The sequence below is a fragment of the Eulemur rufifrons genome, chromosome 7, assembly GCF_041146395.1.
Source record: "Eulemur rufifrons isolate Redbay chromosome 7, OSU_ERuf_1, whole genome shotgun sequence".
In the NCBI taxonomy this organism is placed as follows: Eukaryota; Metazoa; Chordata; class Mammalia; order Primates; family Lemuridae; genus Eulemur; species Eulemur rufifrons.
Genome location: NC_090989.1, coordinates 167,486,318 through 167,513,055, shown reverse-complemented (window position 1 = coordinate 167,513,055; position 26,738 = coordinate 167,486,318). Strand labels below are relative to the sequence as shown.

Here is a 26,738-nt window from a genome sequence, read left to right as displayed (position 1 = left end):
TGTGGAGACAGATGACTCAGATGAAATCTTGGCTTCCAGTTATGTGTGTGCGTTCTTGGGCAAGTTAGTCTCCTCAGTTTTCTTAGCTAATAAATGAGGTAATAATAGTACCTAGGTCATAACATTATTGAGGATTAAATTAGCTAATATATGTAAAAAGGGTTACATACATGTAACTTTGTTTACATACATGTTTACACACATACATGTAAGCTGCAATTATTTTTCAAAAGTGACACACAGCAGGTAAGAGGTCGGTGTACAGTCATATTAATGGGGTTAGTAGTAAAAGGCTCTTCTTCAAACCCTCTTACCTTACTGCCATGTATGGTACAACTGAAGGGTGATATCAATAGCATCAGAAAATCAAATACTGGAATTGACAGGGACGGTATCATGACACTATGAAAGGAATCTCTATAGACTTCAAGACGAGAAGTCTAAATTTCCTCCCTAGCATATATGGTTGCTATAGCCCTATGGCAAGGTATCAAAGTAATTTATGCCTGTAGCCTCATGGGCTCATTAATATATAGCAGATGTGCTTTACTTACCAAGCTCTGGTTGTCTGGCAGCATGACAATGATCTGTGCGTTATGATCCCATATCATTCGCCAGAAATCTTTCGTAGTATGTGGCAGAGGATGCTGGGTTATAATAAATTCATTGCTCCTATAATAGCCCTTCAATTGAGAAGATGAAAATCAGTGATTATAAGTGTTTCATTCTAACTTTGTGGTAGTAAAATATATTCATGAAATAAGACAGCATTCTTTTGACTACACTAAAATAATTTAGAAAGGCATTCAGTACATTTGGCTAATTTTTAGATCTACTTCTGCTCACACTGTGCAGACAATTTTCTCTCCATGTGCAATTCACTTCTAGTTACCCCTGCTGTTTTTGCTTAACAGTAATTTCAACATTTATTCAAAACTAGATGGGTGAAATGAACAATAAAATTAATTCCTTAAGAAGCATTTTGCTTAATTTAAGCATTTTTGTACCCCCACTGATTAGGTATGTTTTGTTAAAAGTTTCAAGATACAAGAAATCTCTATACACATTAAGAATTATTTCAAGAATGAAATCAGTCATATAGGTGGTATCTGTTCTTTAACACTTTTCAGTTTAATTGACTTTATTTATAATTAACTGTTGACTCTCACCATGATATAAGAAGCATTAATGTAATCTGTTCCTTTCATTCCAGGCAATGGTGCAAGACCCACTCGAGCACGCTCAGCTATCATATGGAAAAAACAAAAACACCACATTTGCCTTATTATACACACAGAACCAACAGCTCTTTGAGATTTACTTGATGAATAACATATTCCCCTGGCTTTCCTTTTTAAGGCTTATCTATATTTTAAAATAAGCTAATGTGTTATCAGCTAAAGCAGAATGTAAAATGAAATTTTGCCACACACACCCAGAAGGACACAGGCATTATAGGACTAAAATTTTACTGTGGGAGAGGTATTCACAGCAGATCACTAAGAGAATACTTTGTACAGACATGACATAGGGTTTCAGATAACTTTTGACCCTACTTTGATATTCCTACAATTATACCAACATATTGTACTCTGCTATTTTTCCAACCTTTTCTCCCTATCTTTCTGCCCATGATGGGCTTAGAAAACAGTGGCCTTTTTCAGTAGAGATAAAGGTCTCCAATGGTCACCCAAGCCTGTGTCTTCAGCATGCACACAGTGTCCTAAGTTATTGATACAAAGGTCACCACCAATCAACAATGCCTTAATCTCAAGAGGCATGATAATTTAATGATGTAGTTCTGGTTTTACATGTTACTCTAAGTTTTAAAAGTGTTAATGCCACAGTGATAACAGCTTTATTATTGTATTTTAAGTTAAGATATTGTAGAAGTAACCTAATTCTTGCATTTCGAGGTAAACTGAAGCTAGTCTTCACGTCAGATAGATGCAGCAACTTGCTGGCTCTGACAGCTACCTCTCCCAGTTTCAGCAAACTGCCTTAGTTGCACTGAGCATAACATTTTCCCTTTGGTAGTAGCTGCCTCTTTACATAATACATAAAATGCAGTTTTAAAAATACTGATTTTAAGATCTTACATGGCACCACTGAAGAGTTTCTGTTCTTTTCTTTGTTACACTCTTTCTGAGCACTAAAGCATTCCACATATTTTGCATTACATTGTGTGACCAGCTGAAAGAAAAGCAACATTTTTAGTCTTCATTCAAAGGTATAATTGATAGCATTTGCTTGAGGCTTTGGCAAAAATCCCAATAATCAGATTACTGATGGACAAAAACACTTTTGTGCCCCAAAGAACACTTTTATGCTTCTCTAGTGGTACTTTTCTCAGGGACCTTGGTTGTATCCTTGTATTATTATTTCTACGGTCAGGCTCTAGGCTTCCTGCAGACAGGTACTATGTGTGCAATAGATATTTATTGAATTATGTGGATTTTTCTGTTACATGATGTCACTGCTGTTGTGAATTTTATTTCAGTAATTCCTCACTGGCACATAATACTCAAGTGAGTTTACACTAGAAAAGATTGCTTAATGCTATTAAGAACTAATCATGGGTGGGGGCAGGTCATGGTGATTTATGCCTATAATCCTAGCATTTTGGGAGGCCAAGGTGGGAGGATTGCTCGAGGCCAAGAGTTTGGGACCAGCCTGGGCAATCTATAAAAAATAGAAAAATTAGCTGGATGTGGTAGCATGCACTTGTAGTACCAGCTACTTGGAAACTGAGGCAGGAGGATCCTTTGAGCCCAGGAATTTGAGGTTGCAGTGAGCTATGATGATGCCACTGCACTCTAGCCAGGGTGATACAGCAAGATGTTGTCTCAAAAAACTAATCATGTTTCTTTTTTTTTTTTTTTTTTCTTTGAGACAGAGTCTCGCTTTGTTGCCTGGGCTAGAGTGAGTGCTGTGGCATCAACCTAGCTCACAGCAACCTCAAACTCCTGGGCTTAAGCGATCCTACTGCCTCAGCCTCCCGGTAGCTGGGACTACAGGCATGCGCCACCATGCCTGGCTAATTTTTTCTATATATATTTTAGTTGGCCAGATAATTTCTTTCTATTTTTAGTAGAGACGGGGGTCTCCCTCTTGCTCAGGCTGGTCTCGAACTCCTGACCTTGAGCGATCCACCCGCCTCGGCCTCCCAGAGTGCTAGGATTACAGGTGTGAGCCACCGCGCCCGGCCAATGTTTCTTGAAAATAAAGAGAACTCAGTACATTTCTGTTGAACTTGAACTGGTATTGTCCTAAGGTTGTTATAAATAATCGGCCCAGTAGTTTGATTATTCTTCCTGTTTATGTAGCTTGGTTGAGCCATTTTGTTAATCCTATTTTTTTGGAGTGGGGTGGGGGGTGGGGGGGGTGTCCATCTTAATGGAGTCTATGGGTACAGTCTCCTTCTCCAAGGGCTTTAGCAGTACTGTCATGGGCCCCAGATGTAATTTTCATTTTCAAGGTTCTGATTCTTATTTTTTTAGTTCTGAAATGGTCAGTACCTACTAAAAAAACCCAATTACCTGGTTTCCAACTGAATGGAGATTTCTTCAATGAATTTAAAAAAAATGTGTATAAAAAATATTGCAGAAATGGAAATCAAAGGCAGAATTTAAGAAATGTTGGTACTCAATATTTTGTAAGAACTTATTTTAAACATTTAAAATGATACTGCCTCAGTCTCTCTAGTAGCTGGGACTATAGGTGCAGGCTACCAGCTAATTTTTCTGTTTTTTTGTAGAGATGGGGTCTCACTCTTGCCTAGGCTGGTCTCAAACTCCTGGCCTCAAACAATCCTCCCACCTCAGCCTCCAAGGCCTTACTATTACTTACCTCATGGTTTTATTGTAGTTAGGATGTTAAAAGGAGAGCAAGAAATTTAAAATTACTGTTATGACTGAACTCAGTGAAATTAATCTATTTTTTATTTCATATCACTTGTTATAATTTGCTTGGCAGTCTCATTTCTAGAGCTGAAATTCAAATAAAGGTTTCAGAATCCATAGAAAGTTTTGCCATGAAAACTGAAATTGCACAGATTCGATTCATTCTTTCCATCTTGACACAAAGTGAGAACTTACATATACAATAATGTGCAAAGAAACAGAATTTAAAACACAAAGAGAATAATAAATAGCAAAGTACTTTGTAACTGGAGAGACAGGTAACATTTGAAAGTTACAATAAATTCTGATTATCAGATGACTGAGCTTTTCTGATCTTAATTGCTTTAATAGTCCATTTAGTCTCTCTTTTTAACCTTAACTTCAGTCAATTCCATATAAACCTTAACTGCCTCTAAACTTATTCATGCCCCATCAAGGAAAAAGAACAACCATTTAGGAAAAGTTAACTTTTCTCTAGTATTGTTTAGTAACTCTTTTTAAATTTCTAAATTATCATCTGGAATAGTTTTTCAAATAGGCATATTTTTAGGACAGTATGTCTACACATAACTGTTCCTAATAGAGGTAAGATAGAAAAAAATATAGAGAATATTTTTTGGACTGGAATGACTGAGTCATGTCATTGTGGCCAGGGGCTGATACTAAACTGATAAGAACAGATACTACACTTGATCTTAGCCAAAAGGCCGAGAAGCAATAGGGGCTGATATTTATGTTCAGATGAAGTCATAAATTTCTCAGAAGAAAATACAGCACCATGTTATCTACTTAAATATCAATGATTCATATATAGGTCCAAACTTGATTTTCCTTTGCATTACATTTAAGGGGAACAAACAGTACAAATAGTAATCCATTTCAGTCTATATAATTAACTCAAAGAAGACATGACCCCTAAACTCAAGGCATTTTTAAAATTCCTTGCTTTATACCAAAGAAATTCATTCAAAGCACTACCTTGAATTGTTTTTCCAGTCTTGTCTTTCCTCCTACTCCTGGTATGAGGATACTGTTAACGTAGCTATGTAGCTGATTTGAAGATACTTCAGTCTCCTTTCCAAGAATGGCTTCCAACAAGGCATCATGGATGAAAATGTACTGCTCCTACAAGGTATAATATATGGTAGTCACTGAGGAGGTGTGAAGGTGTAGCCAACCACTCATGATGTCTACCTTAGGTTAACTCTGCCCTAACAGGGACCTCCCAGTGAATCCCTTCAAGCATTTATAGCTAGGAAGTTTGCTCCAATACTCACTTGCTTATCCACCCTAACTTATTTTAGGGCAGAAACTGTGTTAAGTTTAGCTCTGTATTCTATACTGCACCTAGAACAGTAGGTTCAATGCAGAAAGCAATCGAGAATGTGTTCAATGAAGGACTTTCGAACCATCCCCTCCTATATATTTCTCAGGCCAGACAACATGTTGAACTCCCCCACAGTATCTGACAGAGCTCTTGATACAACTGTTTATTTGCTTCATAAGTGCTTGTGTAGTTCTTGAGAAATCCAAATGTTAAAGATCCACACAGAAATGGAAAACTGTGATCCATAGAATTGTATCATGGTCAGGATATTTTCTAATACAAACTTGGAAATTCCTTCAAGCCCTAAGAGAATGAACCTGTCTCTTCAGTATCAGTGAACTCCCAGTTAAAGCACATGCTAGAATCTCAGGAGGGCATTGGCATACTCCCTACCTCAGTCTGGACGAGGTAGTTGCGCTGTGTCCTGATATGCTTCAGGAATCCCAGGACGTTAACTGTGCTTTTGTCTTTTATCTGTTGCAGCATGCTGTCTATTACAATGTAGGTGCCTGTCCTGCCCACACCAGCACTGTAAGAAATGAAGACACTCAACTAGTACTTTTGGCTTTGCCATAACGTTAACTGTGGATTAGAAAAATTATAATCTAAATATCTAATGAATTTAGAAACAAGCCCATTGTTTAGATAACCTGGTATACTTGCTGTAGGTTATTCACAAAGATAGCACCTAAAAACTTTATCAGGACATTTCCCTCTTTGTAAGTCTGCTTTTGTACCATAGGAACTGGAAGAAAAATGTTATGTACTTGCTTATTCAGTCTCCTTTGCAGCTCAAGCAATGGCACATAACCTAGTGATACAAGGGACTGAGAGGTGTCTCTCATGGCAGCAGCCATCTCTGCCCCTGGACCAGACCTGCTGACTCAACCTGCAGGGAGTTTTTCCTTGCTGTTTAGACGTGCGTTTGGTTCTCCAATTTTCCCGGTGATTCTTTGAGTACCCATTATCCTTTTAATAAACCTTTTTCTCTACAACTCTCTCAGTTTGCTTTTAGTACATGCGGTACTAACTACACCCTATTTAAAAGGTGTTTTCTATTAATAATCTCAGTGTAGAAGGAGATGATACATCTGGAAAATTTGGCCTCTTTTATTCATATTTCTTAATTGTTAAAAAAAATACCCAGGCGATCTGAATTCTATAGTACTGAATAACAAGCTTCTTTTGGCAGAATTCCCCAGCAGGTTCCCCCATCTCAGACAACTCCGTTGATATCTAAGCTGTTTGATAGACTTTTATCTTTATTTTAGTGATTCCTGAATGGATCAGCAGAAAAGTAAATTCTCATGGAATTTTAAGCAGAAGATAGGCTCCAACTTCTGCAGAGGTCTTGCTTTGTGAAAGCATGTTATAAGCACAGCCCCAAAATGCTTAGAAAATGCCTTGCAGCTTTGCAACATAAATCACAAACTAAGCCATATCTATCTGAATACCAAAGTAAAAAAAAAAAAAAAAAAGTAAAGCCAAGAATGTTATTGTGAATGAAAAACAATTACAGCACTTTTTAAACAGTCAACTAATGTTATTTAAGGTAGTTGTGAGAAAACGGGCTTTATATAAGGCCTTCCCAGTGTTTTTTTAACAGCTATTTTATAGGGTATTTATAAACTAAAAAAATCAAAGAGAAAATCTTTTCATACATACTCTAAGTAGTATTATTTAGAGGAACTCTTCAGAAAAGCCATTTACAAAAACTCTAAATCTCTAGTGTGGAGAGATTAGACCTTAAGTAGTGTTTAAGGTCAGATTTTTTTTTTTATTAGGATCAGTGTATAATTTCCCTATAAATAATGGGGATTTTATTAATAAGATGATTTTATAAAAACTTGAGTTTCATCTAGTTGAGCAGAATTTTTTTTAAATTGCAAGAAGCAGCAGATGATTTCTTAATGTTATGGAAACATAGTTACTTATACTCTAGGACCGTCACAGGTTTTATTCATCCCACTTGTCAGCGGAAAACTCGGCGTCTAGGTCACACGAAGCACTAGCAGAGTCACTGAGGCCCAGGCCTACTGCGCTGCCCACTTCCCACATGGTGCCCAGCCCCACCTGCAGTGCACCAGCACAGGCCCCATTTCTGGCGTCCGCGCTGCCGAGGATCTCCTCACGAAAGTCAGGACCGGCAGGGCATACTCAGGGACTCCCATGTCCGGCCACTGCGTGTAGTGATACTGGATCACCACCCTTTCATTCTGGCGCCCCTTGGGGTTTCCCTTCTGACCCTATGAGAAAGATAAAAAAGAAAAAAAAAATGTCCTTAAGCTGAGGGTGGGCATTCTGGATAAAAATGATACAAGGTGTTAGGAAACATGACCTTTGATCTCACTCACCTTAATCACTGTTCCTGGGCTAGGTTATGTCTCTTTGTGGCCAACTTTCATGCTGTTAAATGGAGACACTACCCTAGTGGGATATGAAGCGTCCCTATTTCTTAGAAGAGGAGACTGTTTACGATTATACCACGAATGAACATTTAATATTGGTTTTTTGGATTTGGAACTATCCAAAGCACTTTGTAATTTTCCTACCAGGCTTCCATTTCCTTACTTTGTGCCCCAACTCCAGACGGTCCTAGAGCTTTGCTTGTATCTGCCTGTGGGCCATCATTCCTTCTCCACTGTTCAGGTTGGACCTTCAGAAGGCAGTTTCCTAAGTTTCAAACGATTCTCAGTCTCTAGAGTTAGAGGCAACATCTCATTTATCTGTCACTTTCATAAGTGACTTTTTTTAGAGTAGCTTCTTTTAAGTGACTGAACTTTTTACATTTTAACTACTTTGCATGACAAATTTCCCCACATCAATCACTTGCTGTGATACATTTTTACATTACTAATGCCTCTAAAAATTATAATTTTTTTGGATGACTCAGGGTCATTAATCAATCAACACTGAAGCTTATAGGGTATCTGGCCCTGTGCTACAAAGGTCTATGATGGCTTTGAGTTTTTAATTCTTCTGTTAACTCTCATTTTTCTACTTTTTTTCCTTGTCAATGTGCAAAACACCTAAAGTTCATACACGACTTCTTCCTCTGACTTTAGCTATTTCTAAAACAAGAGTAAATAGGCCCTGTTTAAATCCCTGAAGGGTTTCCATGAGTTGGGCTTTGTAAGTTTTATACTAGTTATTGGATAACGTGAGCCAGCCAACAGCTCTATTATAGAGAACACAGATACAGTGGATATAGTGCTACTGATTTTCATACTATTTCTGCCATTTTGGGAAATAACTAAACATGGAAAGGACTGTTAACCTTAGATCATAGATGGGCTTCAGAGCCACTAAAATTGCACATAAAAAAATAAGTAAACATGAATTCTTCTGGGGCAAGGAGGCCACAACATTATCACATTCTCGAAGATACCCAAGATGCCAAAAAACATTTAAGATGCCATTGTTACAAGCAACTGCCATACCTAAGTTTCTGTAGGGTAACAATGAGCAGTTTTCTAGAATTCATGATATAGCAGTTCCCCCTCATCCTAGGTTTTGCTTTCCTGTGGTCAACCATAGTCTGAAAATGCTATAGTATTACAATATTTTTTGTCTTGAGAAAGAGCAAGCTAGAGCATATTCACGTAATTTTTATTACAGTGAATTGTTATACTTGTCCTATTTTAATTTCTTGCTATGTCTAATTTATAAATTAAATTTTATCATAGGCATGTATGTATAGGAAAAAACATAGTACAAATAGCGTTCAGTACTATCTGAGGTTTTGGGCATCTACTGGGGGTCTTGAAACGTATCCCCCATGGATAAGGGGGGGACTAGTGTACTGCTGTGATGATCTGTGACCCTTCTAACAGTGGGTGTTGAAAAAGAGAAGCTGAGATACCTTGAAAGCAGTATTTCCACAAAGTGTGATTCTTCGGATATTAGTAGTTCTCTAGAAAGGGGTTTTTAATGTTAAGCCACATTAGAAAATACTAGACAAAACACAGTTATATAGTTTTCTTAACTCCAGCACTCTGGTCACTTGTATTCACTGTAAATTTCTAAAATGGGAGGGGGAAGAGATACGTATTATATAGCATCCATTTCCTATTCTTATTGAATAGCAGAATCAGATTTTTACAGGCATCTTACAGGACACAGTGGGAAACAATGCTTTAGAGTTGTCAGAAAATTGGACTTAAAAAGCTAAATCAAACAGATGCTGCCATATTTGCTGAGTATTACCAAAACCTAAGAGGACAATTTAAAAAAAACCAAAAAAAGCTTTGTTCATGAAGAGATTAAGGAACTCAATCAGGCCAGTTAAATTCTATTATGTGCTTTGCCAATACCTTTCACACCATCCTCTGTTGTCAATCAAAAGAGTTGTGAAAAAATGTTTTAGAAATACTTTTTAAAAACCAAGTTGGTTATGAGATTTGGCCTTGGTTGTACAGTAAATTTCATACAAGTATAAAGAGAGGCCCTGGCAGCCTACCCAATTCTTTCGATACCTTTTTCACTTTTGTATTTCGGACTGAAAAACGACGAACAGTGTAGCAGGCGTGTACTTTTGTGCTCTTCAGCGTGACAATAATGTTTCCATACTCCTCACTATTCTCTGTTGGCCAATACTGATCACATTTTCGCTGTAAAAAGAAAAAAGTTGTAAATTTATGGCACAATTCTACTGTAGATAATGTAATTTCAAATAATGTTAAAATAACAGGAGCTGAACTGCTTAAAGGCAAATGTGACCTCTGAAGAGGTTGATTGATGGCTTGGGATAGGTTTGTGCAAAGGGACCTAGTATTTATGATCATCTCTTTTTTTTTTTTTTTTTAGAGACAAGGTCTCATTCTTGCTCAGGCTGGTCTCAAACTCCTGAGCTCAAGTGATCCTCCTGCCTCCGGCCTCCCAGGCATGAGCCACTGTGCTCAGCCGATCATCTCTCTTTTTTAGAGATAGGGTCTCACTCTATCGCTGAGGTTGGAGTGCAGTGGTGCAATCGTATCTCACTGAAGCCTCAAACTCTTGGGCTCAAGCGATATGATTGTCTTTCAATACATGATGTATTTTAAAGAAGGCCTAAGAAAGAAACCTATATGTTTGACCTATAAGAAATGTAGGGGTAGGATATGTTATAAAGGGAGTTTAAGTATCATTTAGAGGCTGGGCTGGGTTTATGGAAGGTCTCTTGTAACTGTGAGAATCTTCATGTTACAATTTGGGTCACCAAAAGCAGAATAGGAACTCTATAAAGTGAAGCAATAGTGATTTTAGCAGGAAATCTGAGGCTTAGCCTTTTTTCCAGCCTAAGTTAGCATCGTCTAACGTGAGCTCATAATCCAATAAATTCTACATTAGTCATCCTTTTTGTTTAAGCAATTTTTGCTTCCCCTAGTTTGAACTATTAGCAGTTCCTTGACTGTATACCATGCTTCTTCCAACTTCCCTGGTTTTTGTTCTTTCTGTTCCCTGTACTAAAAGAATGCCCTTTCCTTCCCTTTTCAGCCTTTGTAACTCTCCTCCTCATTGTTGCTCAAGTCTCACCTCAAATATTAGCTGCTTTACAAAATCTCTGTACTAGAGGATGTATTCATTGATTGTGCAGCATCCCCCTCATACCTAGTTCATCTCTATCACATTTAATTTACTCTTATAATGCCTTCCCTCTCTTTCCCACTAGACCATAAGCAAGGTAAGAGCAGACAGAATGCTTTTCATTTCTATAACTCTTTACACCTTGTCAGGTTCCTACCCTACAGCAGGTACTCCATAAACATTTTTTGAATGAAGATGCATGATTAAGATAGTAAGCCAAGAGGCTCTTACTCTTCCTTTTTCCACAAGGTTTGTAATCATGATAATGATTCCAGTGTTTTGTTCCCAAATCATCCTCCAGAAATCTTCAAATGTAGACTTCAAAGGTCCCTGGGTGGCAATGTAGGCTTTTGCTTTGTTGTAACCCTTCAAAGATGACACAGCACAAAGTAAGGTGAAAGCAGTATTACAGAAAACCAGTTAATAATTCAAGTACCTTCCATATTGAATAGGCTGTGTTTTTAGTGAAAGCTCTGTACAGTATTAAAATACATTCAGCAGTTTCTGCAGCAGTCTTCAATTTCCAGAAACAGGTTTATAAAAACATTTGTGACTTACATCAACATAGTTTGCATTAATGTAGTCGCTGTGCTTAGAGTCTTTTCCTGGTAAAGGTCTTAACTTCACCCTACTGTGATCATCTATAGAGGATAAGAAAAAAAAGCAGAAACAAAGTGTATAATTCAGAAACTAGCAGCATTCTAAAGCACAAAACAAAGCAATCAGGTAACATGGCATCTCCCAGAATGCCCTGAGAAAACTTTTGGCAGAGTAACAACTAAATAGTCAAAGACAAGAGCATTTGAACCCATCTCAAAATTACAGGGCCACTTCTACCTCATGCTGTGACCTGCGAGTATCTAAGATGCAAATTAAGGTCCTTACTAGTTTATGTGAAACTGCAATCCTGTAAAATTTCCTTGTCCTATATTTTGAAACCCAGTTCAAACGTCTTTGATTACACATCTCCCCCTCCCCTCCCCACTGATACAAATATAAAAAGGTGACTGTTATATCATGTTCAGAATATCTATTTTCAGGAAATTCCATTGGCTGAATTCAGTTGGATTCCCTGCCACCTCAATAGAACCTATGTTAAGGGAACCAGAGCTTCTAAGAGTAATCTCATTATAGGAATCTGAAGTCAATGATCAGATTTTAGGATCCATTTAACCATAGTTTATGAACAATAGGTGGGGGGGGGGATGCATGATGATGTGTTTCTAGTTGCCCAGAGTGAGCCTGGTTTTTAGGATGGCAAAAGAAATAAAAGGAAGCTGAGGTCATAATTTTATTTTCCTTAGCTATAAAAGAAACAGAACGGGCAAAAGCCAATTAATATTTCTGTTTGTAGTCATTATTATAAAAGGTGAGTTCAGAAAGAAGTCCAATGAGTGGATTAGCTTAGACATGACTGACCTCAGACTACACAAAGCACTTTTTGAAAGCCCTCTACCTTTTTGGAATTGTGAATTGCTTTTGTGGTTCTGGCAAACTCTTGGTCTAGAATTTTCATGAAACAGAGACTGCCTGATATAAATAGGCCCCAAATGAAAAATTTCTCCTAAGGCATCTGGATCCAAACTGCCATGCCTTAGTGACCATTATAGTGCATATTGTTATTTCTTAGACTGACAAATAACAACACATACTCTCGAAGTTGCAAAATTCTTATTTAACTAAAAGATAATAGACTGGCTAATAGAGCAATACGGGAGGGTGACGTGGTGAAATCCACATGTTTCTGGCACATTCACAGTCTGATTTTACTTGTTTGCATGACATTTCTATGCTATTTTTTCCTTTATAAAGGCTTTAATATAGGGGTAGATGAAGGTGCATGATGTGCCCAGAATCTGAGTTGCTAAGAGATCACTAAAACCCGACTCTCTGACCTTGTGAATGTATAACATTTAACCAGAGATGATGGGTTTCTAGCAAAAATACCGTGACCCTTGGGCACATCACACAGAAGTTGCTTTCACTTTCTCCTCCTTGGCCACGTAATTTTAGCCAAGGCAGTGAGGTCATTTGAAGTAAAGGTGGCTATGGTAGGGAGAATGGTATGTGTGATGTATGTAAGGCACAGGTATAAATATATCCCTGCCTGATTTGTCTGGTTAGAAAGGAGGTATATGGATAGACAAATTCTCACAGTCACAGTACAGTGAGCATTGACTGAGTTGGCCAAAAAATGGGAGAAAACAATAGTTGGACTCTTTCTTCCTCGTTCTCTCTCTCTTTTTTTTTTTGAGACAGAGTCTCGCTCTGTTGCCCAGGCTAGAGTGAGTGCCGTGGCGTCAGCCTAGCTCACAGCAACCTCAAACTCCTGGGCTCAAGCGATCCTCCTGCCTCAGCCTCCCGAGTAGCTGGGACTACAGGCATGCGCCACCATGCCCGGCTAATTTTTTCTATATATTTTAGTTGGCCCCTCATTCTCTTTTTTACCTCCTCTTTATTCTCTTAGATAAGTGTAACAAATAGTCCTATTCAAAAATAACTTGGGAATTCTTTTCAAACTTTATTTGGAAGAAGTAAAACTATTTGTAGATGATATGATCTTGTTGTATATAGAAATCTGAAAGAATCCACAAGAAATAACTGTGAGAATAAATGCGTTCAGCAAGGTTGTAGGATATAAGATCAATATACAAAAATCAATTGTATTTATATACACTAGCAACGAGCAATCCAAAAATAAAATTAAGTAAACAATTCTATTTACAATAGCATCAGAAAGAATAAAATACTTAGGAATAAATTTAACAAAAGAAGCACAACACTTGTACAATGCAGACTATAAACCACTGTTGGAAGAACAGCCAGGACAATTACAGTTCCCAATTTCTGAACTTATTACAAAACTACACAATCAGTAATCAAGACAGTGCAGTACTGGCATAAGGCTAGACATATAGATCAGTAGAATAGAATTGAGAGTCCAGAAATAAACCATTACACTTACGGTCAGCTGATTTTCAATAAGGATGCTAAGGTAATTCAACAAATGGTACTAGGATAGGACAACTGGATATCCACATACTTAAGAATGTAGTTGGACTGCTACCTCTTATTATATATAAAAATTAACTCAAAATGGATCCAAGACCTAAATATAAGAGCTAAAACCATAAAACTCCAAAAACAGGTATAAACCCTTCATGATCTTAGATTAGGCAATGGTTCCTTAGATATGACAGCAAAAATACAGGCAACAAAAGAAAAAAATAAATTGGATTTCACCAAAATTTAAAAAATTTGTGCTTCAAAGGACACCGTTAAGAAAGTGAAAAGGCACACACAGAATGGGAGAAAGTATTTGCAAACTATATATCTGTTAAGGGATCTATATTCAGAATATATAAAGAACTCTTAAAACCCAACAGTAAAAAGACAAAAGTAATCCAGTTAAAAAAAAAAAATGGGTAAAGGGTCTAAAGAGACATTTCTCCAAAGAAGATATACAAATGGCCAATAAACACATGAAAAGATGTTCAACATCACTAACCATGAAGGAAATGCAAACCAAAACTATAATGACATACCCCATTCACACCCATTAGGATAGCTATTATCAAAAAACCAAAATAACAAGTGTTGGTGAGGATGTGGAGACATGGGATCATTCATATATTGCTGGTGGTAAAATGGAACAGCTGCTTTGGAAAACAGTTTGGTAGTTCCTCATTGTTAAACTGAGTTACCATATAATCTAGCAATTCTACTCCTAGGTAGACTTGAAAATATACGTCTATATAAAGGCTTGTATATGAGTGCATAGCAGCATTATTCATAATAGCAAAAAAGTAGAAGAAACCCAAATATCCATCAATGCTGAATGAATAAATATTGTATATCCATACAATAGAGTATTATTCATCCCTAAAAAGGAAAGAAGTGCTGATACATGGTACAACATAGATGAATCCTGAAAACATGCTAAATGGAAAGAAGCCAGACACAAAAGGCCACATACTATATGATTCCATTTATATGAAATGTCCAGAATATGCAAATCCACAGAGAAAGCAGATAAACAGTTTCTTAGGGCTGGGGAAAAGGAAGAATTGGGAGGGCCAGCTAATGGTATAGGTTTTCTTTTGGAGTGGTAAAAATGTTCCAAGATTAGATTGTGGTGATGACTGTACAATTCTGAATATACTGAAACCTGCTGAATTGTACACTTTAAATGGATGAATTTTATAAGGTATGTGAATTATATATTACTAAAGCTTTATTAAAAAAACTATATATAGTACTGTTCAAATTATAGGTGATCCAATTTAAATATACTATTATATAAAATTCTGTCTTATGTGGTCTTTATCATAAGGTATATTAATTATAGTATCTGTGCCCTGGCCCTTAATATCAAAACATATAGTTATTATCTGCCAGTGACTCAAGCCCCACATGTCCATGAAATGTGGCCATCTAGCCACAAAAGTAGCTTGTGCTCCTAGGGTATTCCTTGAGGCTCTGTATGAAGAATGCCTATTTGTTTGAGTTCCTAACCTCCAGGATACTCCTGACCCTGGAAATATGTTGGACAGGGCTAAGCACATGGGCCAGAGGGCCTAGAGGCTCATCACTTAAGGTAGAGACCAATTACTTCATCTTAGAAAAGACTGCTATAGAGGAAATAGCAGAGGATGTAAACAGGTGGAAAAGCATACCATGTTCATGGGTCGGCAGAATCAACAGTGTTAAAATGTCTGTGCTACCCAAAGTGATCTACAGATTCAATGTGATTCCTATCAAAATACCAACATCATTTTTCACAGATCTAGAAAAAATAAATCTACACTTTGTATGGAACCAGAAAAGGCCCCGTATAGCAAAAGCAACCTTAAGCCAAAAGAATAAATGGGGAGGCATCCGTTTACCAGACTTCAAGCTATAGTACAAGGCTATAGTAACTAAAACAGCATGGTACTGGCACAAGAACAGACACATAGACCAATGGAACAGAACTGAGAACCATCCTCACATATCAAACCATCCTCAGATAACCATCTAATCTTTGACAAAGCAGACAAACATACACCAGGGAAAAGAATCCTTATTCAATAAATGGTGCTGAGAAAATTGGATAGCCACATGTAGAAGACTGAAACAGGATCTGCACCTTTCACCTCTCACAAAAATCACCTCACGGTGGATAATAGACTTAAACCTAAGGCATGAAACTACAAGAATTCTGGAGGAAAATGTTGGAAAACCTCTTACAGATATTGGCCTAGCCAAAGAATTTATGAAGACCCCAGAGGCAATCAACAAAAATTAATAAATGGGAGCTGATCAAATTAAAAAGCGTCTGCACAGTCAAAGAAACTATCACGAGAGTAAACAGACAACCTACAGAATGGGACAAAATATTCACATCTGATAAAGAGCTGATAACTAGAATCTATGTAGAACTCAGAAAAATCAGCAAGAAAAAAATCAAACAACCCCATCAAAAAGTGGGCAAAGGACATGAACAGGAACTTTTCAAAGGAAGATAAAGTAATGGCCAAGAAATAAGAAAAAATGTTCACCTCAGGGAAATGCAAATACCACAATGAGATATTACTTTCTCCAGTGAGAATGGCCTTTATCAAAAAGTCCCCAAACAATAAATGTTGGCGTGGAGTTGGAGAGATAGGAACACTCATGCACTGCTGGTGGGACTGCAAACTAGTGCAACCGCTATGGAAAGTAATATGGAGATGCCTCCAAGAACTATAAGGAGAGCTAGTTACCATGTGATCCAGCAATCCCAGTACTGGGCATCTACCCAAAGGAAAAAAAGACATGGTATAAAAAAGACATCTGCACTAGAATGTTCACAGCAGCACAATTCACAATGGCAAAGATGTGGAAATCACCCACATGTCCATCAATACATGAGCAGATTAATAAAATGTGGTATATGTATACCATGGAGTATTACTCGGCCATTAAAAAAATGGTGAACTAATACCTCTTATATTAATCTGGATGGGACCGGAGACCATTCTTCTGAGTGAAGTATCACAAGAATGGAAAAATAAGCACACATGTACTCACCATCAAATTTGTACTAACTGATCAATACTTAAGTGCACATAATAGTAATAACATTCATCGGCTGCTGGGCAGGTGGGAGGGGAAGGAGAGGTTGGATGTTTTCACACCTAATGGGTGTGGTGTGCACCGTCTCGGGGATGGACATGCTTGACTCTCTGACTCGGTTAGGGCAAAGGCAATATATGTAACCTAAACATTTGTACCCCTGGAATATGCTGAAATAAAAAAAAGAAAAGACTGCTGTAAAATTCAGCTTACTCGATTTAATTCCCAATATTTCCATTTGTATTAAAAAGAGTTGGCCTGCACAGGTTAAAACCAATATCAAGATAGCCAAGTGACATTCAAACTGTGGCTCCCACATTTTATGTGAAAACAGTGAAGCTCAAAACATTTTCTTCCAGTCGCCTTATTAAGCTCTCAGATCTGACAGCCTAATGCAAGACTGGGGGGAAGAAAATGTCCCCACTTCTTCTTACACACTGCTGAAGATGGGCTAATGAGAGGTTAGCTTACAACTATCATTCTTGGCATCCTGCTTCTGATTGCTTGGCTTTCAGCTTATACTCAGCATGAAAATTTAATTTCCTCGCAGTTGAAGACAGTTTAAAGTTTATTACTCACATGCTAAAATGTTGATATATCTGTTTTTGTGCTTGTTTTCTGGATGATTGGAATGTTCTGCAGTGATGTTCATATCAGCGGTACAGCGCTGGACTTCCTAGTGAAGAAAACAGTGAGATTTTAGACACAGTTTAGAAAGAAAGGAACACTCTATCTGTCCAAAGGAATAAAGTAGTTACTCACTCGCTAGCCCCAGCCACCATTACCTCCCCAAACCCAACGTCAGATATAATTACCGACATATTCATAACAAGCATAGGAAGAATGTGAAGAAGGTATAAAGATTTCATTCTTTACTAATTCATCAATCATCTACTTTATTCCAGATTTTGACCTAGGCATTGGGATGTAAAATAGTATCTGTTTTTGAATACATCACAGGTCTGTGGGTGAGAAAAACATTCAAAAAGATAATGCCAGTCAAATGTGATCAATAGAAAAGAGGCCGGAAAAAACTGTGATGGGAGCATAGAGGAACAGAGGAAGGCTTTAGACAGGCGATGACAATTCACCTGAGTCTTAAAAGAGGAACAGGAATTTCCAAGAACTATAGTCTCCACATGATTTGCAATATGCTTATAGGCTTTATAGCCTCATTTTTATAACCATGAGACTGCAAATTGACTATAAAGACTCGTTCCTCCAATGACACTAACATACAGCCCAGCTAATTATCATATCTAGCTCAGATATGTATGACCATCACAAAGCATTTGTGAACGCTGATTTTATTTAAATTATCCTTCTTTAGAAAAATAGCAGTGGCAGAGCAACTGTCTTCCATCACCTTGACCATGGATATAAACATCATCCGTTAGCCTAATACAAGGTTGCTGAAATGCCAAATTTTTCTACACTATATGCTTCAAATCCAAGACAGTACTAGAGCTAACTAATAAGGGAAGTCATTAGCAGTGCACAGCTGCTACAAAGAGCAGGAGCAAAGTAACACAAAATTATCAGGAGAAATGTTTTACATGTAACAGATGTAGCAGAGTTTAGGAACATGCAGATTTTTTTCCACAAAGGAGTTGCATAGCAATTATGGATGTTTTCCACAGCATTTACATTAAGCATAATGAAAACAAGGAACTGGTTGTCTTTTATATTTACAAAGTACTTCCCAGTGAGGAGTCCCCTTCTCTCTAAGGAGGAACTAACTCATTGTAATCAAAGAATATAAGGTGTAGAGACAAAGGATTTCTATCTGTTCAAAGAAACTATATTCACTGACTCTCCAATCCTTGGATGCTGTATATTGAATTTTTCATAGTTGTAGGACTTCCTAGCTGTCCATTTAAAAACAAAAAGCCCCACAGGCATTAATCGAACCCACCTCTTTGGGGAAAGTGAGTTTCATGACAATTCTTACCCATTTCCTTTTCTAACTAAATGTGATAAACTCTGATATTTCCTGATGTATTATAAAATACTTTATAACTTGTGGTTTGGAAAACACTGCTTTAAGGAGCCTTAAGGCTGCCTTTGGCTTTATTCTCTAAAATGAGATAATAGTATGGTCACAAATGAATCATTCTGACAGGTTAGCATCTACAAGAACATAAGCAATGCTAGCCAATCTTGGAATATTAGGACCTGCCTTTTGGAATTGCCTTAAAAGCCTGAGGACATGTTCTTTTGGACAATTTCAAGGGCACAAAACTTTTGGAAATGGTTCTGAAACACGTTGACATCCTTTTGTTTCCTGGTTTTGAAGGCCATATGTTTGGCATGTACCTCTTCAGGGCAGCACTGTTTAGGTATTTTATGCTGAGAGATTGTAGCTTTTAGTATATTAGTCTGAGATTCGCATTATTGATTTTTCTTTTCCTGTTGTGTGGATCTGACTACCCTCACTATGGACTAAGGTTGGGCCTCTATTATAATGTAATGCAATTGACCACGACTGCTTGGGAGCAGCTGTCCGCATTGTTTAAAGCAGTCATTCAATATGGCCAATCAAACTCTTTGTTATCTAAAACCCCTGGTCTGATCTGTTGCCTCTATTTCACTTTTCCAATTATGTGAATGACACAAAACAAAGAATAGTCATAAATAATGTTAAATCTGATTTTATAAAAACCCATGGGGTTTGCCTGAGGCCTTCTGATTTTGTCTTGTAGATAATAATGTCGTCTGTAATTCCTTGCCATACTGCTTGGCTCATTTAGATGCTGATAATATCATCTGATCCTGGAGTGGCTTTTCTCCATCAGAACTAGCATTTCAAAGTTAATGTGATTTTAATAGGTGTTAAAACCTTTTAAAGTGACACTGGCCGATGGAGTATGTATAGTAAAGTTTCCTACTCTGATAAATAGTTTAAGATTTAAGCTTGTTTGTATTTTACTGTCTGTATAACAAAGCTGGAATTCTGAAAATGAATATTCTGAATAATAATAATACTAGGCATACAGCCACAGGAGAGGGCCAAAGGAAAACAGGAGGTTTAAAATAAAAATCAAAAACTGAACAAAGAAAAACACTAAAATTTGATATACCCAGAATTCTTGGGAGATGACAAGCCAAATTACCCCCTGCATGGCGGTGTTGATGTGAGAAGCTGCCTAAAGAGCGCTTGAAGGCCAACTGTCCTACCATTCTGTGGCCCACTTCAAAAAAATAATTCAACAAAAACACATCTAGAAATCTTTCAGATTACTCAGTTCCACAAAGCAAGCTGAGAAGAAAATATTTTGGACCTGGTCACCAAGTATTAGAGCAAGTAGGTCTAACATGCTTAGTGTCCAAGTTCAGGCAGCCCACAATCACGTTCAGGGGACTGTTGTGCAGAACACTGATAGGTTTAGGTTATGACTGTAGCCCAGTGCTTGTGTAACGTCGGACACACAGCTGCCCCCTGACAGGTGCTGGTTACGCTGTATCTTCCTGCTTCTACCCCCTCTTGCCCAGGCTACAAACTGCTGCCAGACTGATTTTCCCCAAATGTTGTGTTGACTTTGTTTTTCCCTTACTCAGAAACCTCTGGAGAGATTCCAAATTCCTTAGCGGGCTTTCAAGGTCCCATCCTCTTTTCCACCAACTCCCTTCCCAATCCCAGACAGTTTTAATTCCATGCCCTTTGAAAAGACCATATGATTTCCTGCTCTTTGCTTCATTGCCATTTACCTCGCTGAGACTGTCTGTTCTCTTCCCCTATCCAAATCCACATATCTTTGCCTTAAATGACTGCCTTTCCCATCCCGAAAAGCAACCCAGCACTGGAGGGTACAACACAGCACCTATCTCATCCTGCAGCTGGTTTTTAACAAAGAATCATTTTTCATGCACGGTTTGTGAAATTTGGCTCATTTTTTTCTCCCTATGATTTTCTTCATAAAAATGGTTTAAAAATATTTTTCTTTAAAATAGTTAAGACCCAAACAGGCATTTTGTCACAAAGGCTCAGGAAAGTCTAAAGGGTCATTTTCTGTCCTCTTGCAGGCAACAGTCTTTGCACAGCATTGTACCCCTGACCAGGACTCCCTCATTCTATGTCATCAGCAACCCTGGAAGCCTCCTTTCATTACTTAAAGCGATTGTGGCCAATGGTCCCTTCAGAGCGTGGGCTCAGGTGGACAAAGCTTTGTTCTCTTGATTTCTGATGAACACCCAGCCCAAATTTAGCTCAGCTGGTTAATTGGAATAGAGGAGATCCCCCAGAGGACCTTGTCAAGAGGCTGTGGACCTCTGGCCTCATCTCTGCACTCAGCCTTTCAACTTTTCATTCTCCCAACCATTGCCTATTAATTCTTTTGATCTTTGGAGCTCCCTCCTTTTGAAAGAGTACGCTAGCGCTGCACCTTTGGAAGCTTTCTGCATTATGATTGTGGGGGCTGTGGAAGAGGCTGTCAATCTCTGAATACTGCCACTCTGGAAACCCTTCCCCGGGAAGGACAGTGAGGTTGGAGTTAGCTCAGGTAGGCAAGGGAACGCTATCGGGAGACAAGGATTGATGTTATTCCCAGTGACTGCAAAATCTGCTAGAGGTATGTCGTCACCAGCTTTTCACAGCCTCCAAAATTCATCTGACAAGGACAAAAAGTTAGCTTCCACATCACTTCTAGACAAAGACTCAAAATTACCAGTGAGTCGTTTTTCTCATTCCTCAAGCAGCTAAGTTCCGAAACTATGATAGCTTTACCAAAAATTTTTTACTTCCAAGACTTTTAAACAAGATGGGTAAATAGAACTTTTGCTGCAATTATCAATGGAAATTCACAGGAGCTTTTCTTTTCTGCACTTCTTCAGAACTTTGTACCAGCATTACAGTACTGATTTTGCTTTGTCCCATTTTCTACTTTATTTGCATACACTCTGGTCTCTCCTTCACCCTTCAGACTGAAGTCTTTTGAGGGTAAGGACTCTGTGTCTAATTCATCTTTCACCGTATATTATGGCCAGAGAATGGTAGGTACTTAGTAGCTATTAAAGGAATTGTTTTATCTTCTATTAATGGCCAAATACCAACTTTTACGTGGTATTTCTCTATAATCTTAACACTTTGACTAATTTTAGGCCTCTATTCAGATGTTGGGTAAGATTTTTATAAGTCAGATTCTCAGCTACTGGAGAAGGCTCTAGACCATAAAGATCATGTAATGGGCACCTGGTACTCTTAGTGGGGGCTCCTAATTTTAGCTGCTCCCCGCCTTTCTCTTTTTTGCCAAGGCACAGCTGCTTGATCAGTTTTAAACAGTCTGGCAATCTGAGTTATTTCTGCTTCTGACTTCAGCTCCATATGGGACATTAATGAAGAGTCTGGATGGCATCAAGGTTAACTGTGTGGCTTGGAGTCAGATAGCCCTAGTCGTAGACCCTACTGCTGCTATTTCAAAACTCAGCCACCCAATGCCTCCATTTTCTCATGACTAAAGGTCTCTCATCTGTAAAATAGGGACAATAAGAAAGCACCTACCTCATAGGGGAGTTCTGAGGAAGGGGTAAAATAATCCATGTGCAGTGCTAGGTAAATGCTGGCCATCATTGTGTCTTATAAATGGGTCAGGAAATCTGGGGTTGAGATTACTTTAACTCTCTTATCATAGTACAGTTTTTTTTTTTAATTACAAAATCTCTCTTTCTGCTCACTCTTATATAGCCTGTTATTACTTCTGTTTATAAAATAGCCTTAATAGTTTCTCATGTAGCCTATTACCAGTTTTCCCTTTTAGCAGAGTTACCAAAAGAGGAGCATTACTATTCTAAAATACTTAAAATTTTCACTTACTTGTAAGGTGAGAGTGTATTGGTGAGCTTTTCTACTACCTTCTTCTCCCCTTTATGTTGCTGCTTTGCTGTTTGTTTCAGAAGAAAGGATATTCTTCCTATTCTGAATAGCTCTGATTTTAAACCTTTCAAACCAGGAAAGATTGTGACATGGCAACAGTGGAACAATGCCTCCTTCCTGCCTGCCCTCCCCTAGTCCACTCCCATAACTATCAGCTAATGATACTTAAACTGGAAAGTTCAATGTAGGCGACTAAAGCTTTTAGCCACTGTATTTCTTTTCTTTCTTTTTTTTTAAGGATAGAAACAGGGTACAGATGCCCAGGATTTGTTAACAGGCATGATTTTGATGCAGCAAAGCCCATTTTAAGTCAGATCAAGTTTACTGAGGTGTAGCTGGTTATTTTGAATAATTAAATGGTGTCAAAACCAGCTGTGATGAATAGCACTGGGGTCTCAAATCATAAATAATTGAGAAACCGGAGTTGCATTTGATCATCCTGATCAAATTCTGCTCTCTAGAGGATAAATGTTTGTCCTGAATACCATCAACATTGTTAAATGCTTCAATATTCTTGCTCAGTCATCCAGCCAACAGTCAATTGAACTAAATCACTTTAACACCACACACATTTGCTGTCCTCATGAATACAAAATGTTTGACTTAAACCATGTTCTTTGTAGTTGAATAGGCACCTTTTCTTGGTGAGCATCTAATAGCGGCATTAAATACTTGACATGCTTTAGTTTGCTCCATAAAAACATATGACTTTGCAGAATAAATCAGAGGTTCTTTCTATCACCTTTGCTTTTGCTTTGCTAAAGAAACAAAAAAACAAAAAAAAGCCCAACAAAAACTAACAAAAAACTAAGAGAAAGAGTTAATTTAAAACAAGTTGTCAATATAATTGCCTTTATAATAGCCTTTGGGGATTCCAAATTTGCATAGAGACAGGGGCTTATAGTTCTCTTTTTATTTCTCATTGTTCATGTAAGATAATTGTACCTTCCAGCTGTATAACTCCTACACGATCCCAAAGTGCTTACCTTCCATTACTTCATTTGAGCCCCATAACCAATTTTGTTAAGAGGTGGGCAGGCTAGCATCATCATCATCATCATCATCATTTCCATTTTAAAGTAGAATTGAGACAGAGAAAGGAACCCACTTATCCACAAAGCTAGAAGACAGCTGAGCTGCCATGAAAACTTGGCCTCCTCGGCACAACTCTTGCTGCCAGAGATGTGCCTTAGTTAAGCGCCTCAGTGAAGAAAAGGGCAGTCTGTTTAATAGCTCCTCATTGACACCCTGTCACTGCTGAACTGGCACGGCACCCAGAGTTGGCAGGGTGGTGCGTGCCGCTCTCTACCTTGTTTCCTACACACCAGTTCTTAAAATCAGAAGGCTGTGTTAACCCATGTCTTCTCTCCAAGGATTAATAATAATGAAAACAACAGCAGTCAACCTTTGCTTGGTTCTTAACAATTAACCCAGCACTTTCAATGATGTTAATCATTTATTTTTTTTCCAACAACTTTAGGATGTGGATAACGTTAGTGCCATTTTTTAAATGGGGAAACTGGGGACCAGAGATGAAGGGATTGGCCCAGCGATTACAAAGCTCACTACCGGTGGAGCCAGCATCGAGTTTCAAACCTGCTGTCTCCACTACACCACGTGCATCGCAGAGAAGACATGGAATTAGGAAGCTTTGCATTATGACTCTTGTTCCTGGTTAGAATTAAGATGAAGAAAGAATCTGAAAAACAATCCTTGCCAGTTTGCCTCTTTTCAACCACTAAGTCTGTGTTCAGGACAAGTACAACCAACTCACTTTCACCTAATTTTACTGGGAAAGGAATGCCAGTTAAAATTACAAGTGATACTCGGGTTTCCCTTCAGATCATAGAAATCTTTTGCATTTTACTAAAATTACAAGTGAAAAGAAAAACGATCTCTACTTCCCACAGTTATTGTTTTGTTATACTTCGAATAAATTCAGTTCAAGTTTACAAAAATCTCTGTAAAGTAAGGGTTTTCTGGAAATTAATTTCCAGTTTTGAAACCTACCTCAAAATCCTCAGAGAACCCATGCTGGTTATTAGAATAGAGCTCACCGATGTGTTTAACAAACTGTTTGACAGGAATGGCTTCCATGTCATCTGGGGGAATAAAATGATATTCAACGTCACATAGAATACTTCCATAAAACAAATGACACTGATAAAGCAAATCACACTTATCTAAGACAAATATTTGATTTTTTGCAAAGAATGATATAATTAATTGTATCACCTGAAATAGATGTCATGAAGAAAAGTCTCAGGATTTACTTTACATTAGGATCTCATTATGACTTTGAATGTCTATAAGCCAGGTTAAATATGGTTTTGAAAAAAGGTACATAGAGAATTCCCTTTACTTTTTATATTCATGGCAATTTACATAGTTAGATTACCACATCATACTCTTTGCAGTCTGAATTTATCAAAGGTACCTATTTGCCAAGAAATTTTATCACAACCTGGTTTTTTTTTTTGTTTTTGCTTTTTAGAAAATTGCTATTCAATGGGGTCGGGTTGGACTTGGAGCAATTAAGTTCTATTTCCAATCTTGTAGAAGTCTAAGCAATCTTTTATACACAATTACAGATAGATGCCATTGTACCAGCTGGCTCCGGGTACAATGCCATCTATCTTTAAGTGTTCAAAATTTTAGCTCAAGACAGCTGTGTCTACAGGATGCCAAATAATCAGTTTGACTGAATTAACTGGATTTTTTTTGGTGTTGACAGACTAGGTACAGATTCAGGAAGACTCCACATTCCAATTTACTGTAGTGTTGTCACTTCAAAAGGACACTTTCAGTTCATGAGCCCAAAGTACACTTTTAAGCCTATTTATCCAGATCTTGTCTGATAACTTGAGTACCTCTGTAAAACAGCCACACCCAACTAACTGGAGCTCCCCAACCTCCTTCCTCCCTTCTCTCTCAACCCTCCCCCGCAAATATTTCCTTTTAAAAATACTCTGCTGAATTTGAGATAAACAACAGACATGACATTTACTTTATTCAGAGTGAAAGATCTTTGGCAAACGCACAAACATCTAAACTGCCACAGATGCTTTTCTTAGCAAAGGGTATGAAGATCTGTATGTGTAAATGAGGTCCTACTTTGGCAAGAATTTTATAGATCCAGGCCTGACAATCTGATTTCTCTTCATCTGGTGACAGTTAACATTGACTATGTCATTCCTTCTCTTCTTTCTTTCGAGAGAGCAAAGCTCTAGGGTGGCTTTTTGCATCTATTGACATTTTCAAACTTGAATCATTCTTAAGCGGAAAATAGCATCTCTTATACTTTGTTTAAGGAAGGTGACTTATATGTTCATAATCCAAGTTGCTTAGCATAGAAATGTTACTTATCAAATTGGTGATGCTCTGTAAGCACAAATTCTTTCTGTGTGAACAATTAAAGTCCTAATCATTTTAATAGGCAACCTTATGAAAAAAAATTGCCAAGTTATTTACAAATATTTCAGAATTGAAGATGTTCATGAATATGCAATCATTTTGCATGCCCAAGAAATCTATAGCTCCCATGATGTAACCAGCATTAACAGAGTAAGCAGAGCCAAAATGTTTCTCCAGAATATTTAGCAGAATGCACAGTTCAAGAAAAATTTCCAAAATTATCTGATCACTTCACTTAAAAGGTTCAGAAGTAAGCAAATTCTACAATAATGATCAATGGCCATGAAATAATCTCAGGATAAACTGAGAAAAGGGTTAAGATGTACAAAGTTGGAGAGTCTCTAAAAGATTAACCCAAGGATAAACTCAATTTCAAACAAGAGGCAAAATGAGAAACAAACAGTACAAACACCTTAGAACACCTTAGACTACAGTAGTTCTCTTCTATTTATGTGGAAAGGAAAGATACAACGGTTTTCAATGGTGGAGTAACATACTTAATAGTGTCATAGGTAAAGAGCAACAGTAATTCCATAATGATAATTTAGGTAGTTTAGAATTTTAG

The 26,738-nt window shown here is 37.7% G+C and overlaps 1 protein-coding gene and 1 non-coding gene across 5 annotated transcripts in view; both read right to left on the bottom strand.

Annotated features, from left to right (window-relative positions):
* Positions 1-26,738, bottom strand: part of PTPRG (protein tyrosine phosphatase receptor type G) — a 668,714-nt gene that overhangs the window by 19,938 nt on the left and 622,038 nt on the right. For all 4 annotated transcript variants that reach the window (XM_069476009.1, XM_069476010.1, XM_069476012.1 and 1 more), the window contains 11 exons: positions 24,770-24,861; positions 17,470-17,566; positions 11,353-11,435; positions 11,026-11,160; positions 9,705-9,839; positions 7,303-7,475; positions 5,623-5,758; positions 4,881-5,027; positions 2,100-2,193; positions 1,170-1,246; positions 555-683 (listed from right to left, as the gene is read on the bottom strand). In XM_069476009.1, coding sequence (XP_069332110.1) covers positions 555-683; positions 1,170-1,246; positions 2,100-2,193; positions 4,881-5,027; positions 5,623-5,758; positions 7,303-7,475; positions 9,705-9,839; positions 11,026-11,160; positions 11,353-11,435; positions 17,470-17,566; positions 24,770-24,861 — 1,298 coding nt within the window. The remainder of the gene's footprint in view (positions 1-554; positions 684-1,169; positions 1,247-2,099; positions 2,194-4,880; positions 5,028-5,622; positions 5,759-7,302; positions 7,476-9,704; positions 9,840-11,025; positions 11,161-11,352; positions 11,436-17,469; positions 17,567-24,769; positions 24,862-26,738) is intronic.
* LOC138388668 (U2 spliceosomal RNA) lies at positions 4,432-4,621 on the bottom strand. Its single transcript, XR_011234188.1, has one exon. It is a non-coding gene; the product is annotated as a U2 spliceosomal RNA (small nuclear RNA).